The sequence below is a fragment of the Bombina bombina genome, chromosome 7 (genome assembly GCF_027579735.1).
Source record: "Bombina bombina isolate aBomBom1 chromosome 7, aBomBom1.pri, whole genome shotgun sequence".
Taxonomy (NCBI): Eukaryota; Metazoa; Chordata; class Amphibia; order Anura; family Bombinatoridae; genus Bombina; species Bombina bombina.
The window spans coordinates 525869066-525874464 of record NC_069505.1 but is presented as its reverse complement, the minus strand read 5'-3'; the positions used below and the strand labels follow the sequence as shown (position 1 = coordinate 525874464).

Here is a 5399-nt window from a genome sequence, read left to right as displayed (position 1 = left end):
CTCCCTCACACTGTACAATACAGGGTATGATCTCCCCCACAATGTACAATACAGGGTCTGATCTCTCTCACACTGTACAATACAGGGTCTGATCTCCCTCACACTGTACAATACAAGGTCTGATCTCCCTCACACTGTACAATACAGGGAGCTCTCTAATCTACTCTCTAAAAACCATATACAGTTTTTTACATATAAATTAGTACAGGGTGGTATGATTCCTCCATACTGTACAAACAAAGTCTAATTTCCCTTACAATGTACAATACAGAGTGTGGTCTCATACACTGTACAATACAGGGTCTGGTCTCCCTCACACTGTACAATACAGGGTCTGATCTCCCTCACACTGTACAATACAGAGTCTGATCTCCCTCAGGCTGTGCAATATAGAATCTGATCTCCCTCATGCTGTACAATACAGGGTCTGATCTCCCTCAGGCTGTGCAATATAGAATCTGATCTCCCTCATGCTGTACAATACAGGGTCTGATCTCCCTCACACTGTACAATACAGGGTCTGATCTCCCCACACTGTACAATACAGGGCCTGTTCTCCCTCACACTGTACAATACAGGGTCTGATCTCCCTCACACTGTACAATACAGGGTCTGATCTCCCTCACACTGTACAATACAGGGTCTGATCTCCCTAACACTGTACAATACAGGGTCTGGTCTCCCTCACACTGTGCAATACAGGGTCTGATCTCACCTCACACTGTACAATACAGGGTCTGGTCTCCCTCACACTGTACAATACAGGGTCTGGTCTCCCTCACACTGTACAATACAGGATCTGATCTCCCTCATACTGTACAATACAGGGTCTGATCTCCCTCACACTGTGCAATAGAAGGTCTGATCCCTTCACACTGTACAATACAGGGTCTGATCTCCCTCACACTGTACAATACAGAGTCTGATCTCCCTCACACTGTACAATACAGAGTCTGATCTCCCTCACAATGTACAATACAGGGTCTGATCTCCCTCACACTGTACAATACAGAGTCTGATCTCCCTCACACTGTACAATACAGGGTCTGATCCCTTCACACTGTACAATACAGGGTCTGATCTCCCTCACACTGAACAATACAGAGTCTGACCTCCCTCACACTGTACAATACAGGGTCTAGTCTCCCTCACACTGTACAATACAGGGTCTGATCTCCCTCACACTGTACAATACAGGGTCTGATCTCCCTCACACTGTACAATACAGGGTCTGATCTCCCTCACACTGTACAATACAGGGTTTGATCTCCCCCACACTGTACAATACAGGGTCTAGTCTCCCTCACACTGTACAATACAGGGTCTGATCTCCCTCACACTGTACAATACAGGGTCTAGTCTCCCTCACATTGTACAATACAGGGTCTAGTCTCCCTCACACTGTACAATACAGGGTCTGGTCTCCCTCACACTGTGCAATAGAAGGTCTGATCTCCCCCACACTGTACAATACAGGGTCTAGTCTCCCTCATACTGTACAATACAGGGTCTAGTCTCCCTCACACTGTGCAATAGAAGGTCTGATCTCCCTCACACTGTACAATACAGGGTCTGATCTCCCTCACACTGTACAATACAGGGTCTGATCTCCCCCACACTGTACAATACAGGGTCTAGTCTCCCTCACACTGTACAATACAGGGTCTGATCTCCCTCACACTGTACAATACAGGGTCTGATCTCCCCCACACTGTACAATACAGGGTCTAGTCTCCCTCACACTGTACAATACAGGGTCTAGTCTCCCTCACACTGTGCAATAGAAGCTCTGATCCCTTCACACTGTACAATACAGGGTCTGGTCTCCCTCACACTGTGCAATAGAAGGTCTGATCTCCCCCACACTGTACAATACAGGGTCTAGTCTCCCTCACACTGTACAATACAGGGTCTAGTCTCCCTCACACTGTGCAATAGAAGGTCTGATCTCCCTCACACTGTACAATACAGGGTCTGATCTCCCTCACACTGTACAATACAGGGTCTGATCTCCCCCACACTGTACAATACAGGGTCTAGTCTCCCTCACACTGTACAATACAGGGTCTGATCTCCCTCACACTGTACAATACAGGGTCTAGTCTCCCTCACACTGTACAATACAGGGTCTAGTCTCCCTCACACTGTACAATACAGGGTCTGATCTCCCTCACACTGTACAATACAGAGTCTGATCTCCCCACACTGTACAATACAGAGTCTGATCTCCCTCACAATGTACAATACAGAGTCTGATCTCCCCACACTGTACAATACAGAGTGTGGTCTCATACACTGTACAATACAGGGTCTGGTCTCCCTCACACTGTACAATACAGGGTCTGATCTCTCTCACACTGTACAATACAGGGTCTGATCTCCCTCACACTGTACAATACAGGGTCTAGTCTCCCTCACACTGTGCAATAGAAGGTCTGATCCCTTCACACTGTACAATACAGGGTCTAGTCTCCCTCACACTGTGCAATAGAAGGTCTGATCCCTTCACACTGTACAATAGTGGGCCTAACCTCCCCCTAATGAACAATATAGTGAACTCTCTAATCTTCTCATTAGAAACTAGTTACAGTTTTTTTTACATATTTTATAATATACTGTATGACCCCAATTGACTAATTTAAATTTGATACAAGACCCTAGTATCAGTAATATCACCCCAAGTCTACATACACCCCATGAGGCCCATTTATCAAGCTTGTAGCTTGAGGGCCCGTGTTTCTGGCAAGTCTAAAGACCGCTGCTCCATAACCCTGTCCGCCTGCTCTGATGAGACGGACAGGAATTGCCACAATTCAACCCGATCGAGTACGATCGGGTTGATTGACACCTCCCTGCTGGCGGCCCATTGGCCGCGAGTCTGCAGGGGGCGGCTTTGCCCCAGCAGCTCTTGTGAGCTGCTGGTGCAATGCTGAATACGGAGAGCGTATTGCTCTCCGCATTCAGCGATGTCTGTCGGATTAGGTCCGACAGACATTTGGTAAATCGGCCTCCATGTGTGCATTTTAAACTAAACCTGAGTATCCATATTTTTTGTCTCTGATGTTGACTTAGAATTTTTAGAATCCAAAGATTTACTCAGTTCATCTGCAAGCTGGAGCGTTTCTTGAATAACCAACTTGACTGACTTCTTGAGTTTGTTTTTTACATCCTGTCCCAATAGCACATAAATAATTGGGTTAATGCAGCTATTCGTGAAAGCTATGCTTATCAAAATGGAATCCACTTTTATGGTTGAGGTGTATAGGTCTGAGTGGCTAGGATGTGCCGCGAGGATAAGACCAGCTACATGGTAGGGGAACCAACACACAAAAAAAACTATAATTACATCAACAATTATTCTCAATATCTTGCTAGATTGACTGTGTTTTAAATTGACCCCAGACACCAACACACCATAGCAGACTGTGATAAACAAAAATGGAATGACGAAACCCAACATGAAACGGAATACTGCAATGAGCATCTCAACCTTTGCTTGGTCTTCTCCTGTGAGTGAATAATCCATAGAACAAGTTATTTTATTATGTGACCTTACGATTGTCCTCCTGAAGATGAAAGAAGGGCTGGCCAACACACAAGCCAATATCCACACCATCAGACACACCAAAGTTGCATTTTTCACCAGCCTGTAAGTTTCACGCCAGACGGGTTTGATGACCAAGACACAACGGTCCATGCTGATGACTGCAAGAATGAGCACACTTGCATACATGTTGACCAAGAGGACAGAAGCTATAAACTTGCAGGCAAAAAGACCTAAGGGCCAATGTCCACGCAATATAATCCCCATAACTGAGAATGGCACCGAGAGACAACACAGAAGATCAGCGATAGCCAGGTTAAGAAACCACATAGTGCTTACCGTCCTTTTCATTTTGTAAGCTGTAATCCATATCACCAAAGCATTACCAGGCAAGCCAAGAAGGAACACAAGAACATAGATGATGAGAGCTGTCACTTTAACAGGAGACAGTGGAGGAATAGGCTGTTCAATATTTGGGTACAATTCATCTACATGATAAAAACTGTAGTTATAGTCTGTGAAGTTGTTTTCAAAGTCATCGTAGTTGTAGATTGGAAGATCCATGACCAATCACATCGAAAGACCTTATGTAATATATTTGTGGATACCTTTCCAAAAAGAAACAGTGATATCATTTTAAATGACAGTAATATTAACGGGTTAGAAAACAAGTTGTTCGTATTAAAAACTCTCATGAAGTTCCAGAGCAAGTATATATATCTATACAGATACAGGTACAAATCCCCAAATCCAGAATTATTCCAAAATCCAGACTTTAATATTTTTTAAAAATAAAATTAATAAAAATTTAAATTTTCCCTGCCAGAATGTCACAATCTTCTCTGCCTGCATGTTTGGTTTGGTTTTTGTGTTTTAAAATACCATATGCTTGTCTATATTTGTTTAAATAAACTATTACCTTTCTGATTACAGTACTGTACTAGATTACGAGTGGAGCACTAACAGTTGCGGACAAGTGATATCGGGTTTGTTGCGGGTGTTTGTGCACATTGGAAGTAGCGCGCATTACAAGTTGAAAGTAAACATGTTTGTTCAAGCGCAATTTAATTTAACACGCGTCGGGCTAGCCGCACTTCAGAGCTGTGGTTAACTGTTATGTTCAAATAGAATGTGTCACAAAACCTTTTCTGAATGGACGCCATGTGCAGCCCAGGGCCCCTATTTATCAAGGTCTGGCGGACCTGATCTGACAGTGCGGATCAGGTCCGCCAGACCTCGCTGAATACGGCGAGCAATACGCTCGCCATATTCAGCATTGCACCAGCAGCTCACAAGAGCTGCTGGTGCAACACCGCCCCCTGCAGAATCGTGGCCAATAGGCCGCCAGCAGGGGGTGTCAATCAACCCAATCGTACTCGATCGGGTTGATTTCCGGCAATGTCTGCTCAGAGCAGGCGGACAGGTTATGGAGCAGCGGTCTTTGTGACCGCTGCTTCATAACTGCTGTTTCTGGCGAGCCTGCAGGCTCGCCAGAAACACGGGGCATCAAGCTCCGTACGAAGCTTGATAAATATGCCCCACATCATGATGTCATCAGTGGGCGGAGATTGGCAGCCATTTCAAAGTGGCCAGAAACAATATTAATTTTAAAATGACTTTTTTACCGTTCCTGCTGCACAATATAGAAAGTAGTGCAGGAGGCTATTTGCAGATTAATCTAAGGTAAGACGTTAAGATAACTAAGGTGTAGACTGTCCCATTAAGCTCCTATCATCCTACCTAGGTTTACTCTTCAACAAGGGATACCAATAGAACAACATATACGTCCTATGAATCTTTCATTTAACTTTACTGTTTAATCTCTTCTCCCTCCTTTTACTCCTGTTATTTTTTT

At 44.5% G+C, this 5399-nt stretch overlaps 1 protein-coding gene across 1 annotated transcript; it reads right to left on the bottom strand.

The window, feature by feature from the left end:
- Positions 1–3028: 3028 nt before the first annotated feature.
- On the bottom strand, positions 3029–4108 carry LOC128636491 (C5a anaphylatoxin chemotactic receptor 1-like). Its single transcript, XM_053689500.1, has one exon. It carries the CDS (start codon positions 4106–4108, stop codon positions 3029–3031), a length of 1080 nt encoding a protein of 359 aa, XP_053545475.1.
- Positions 4109–5399: the final 1291 nt, after the last annotated feature.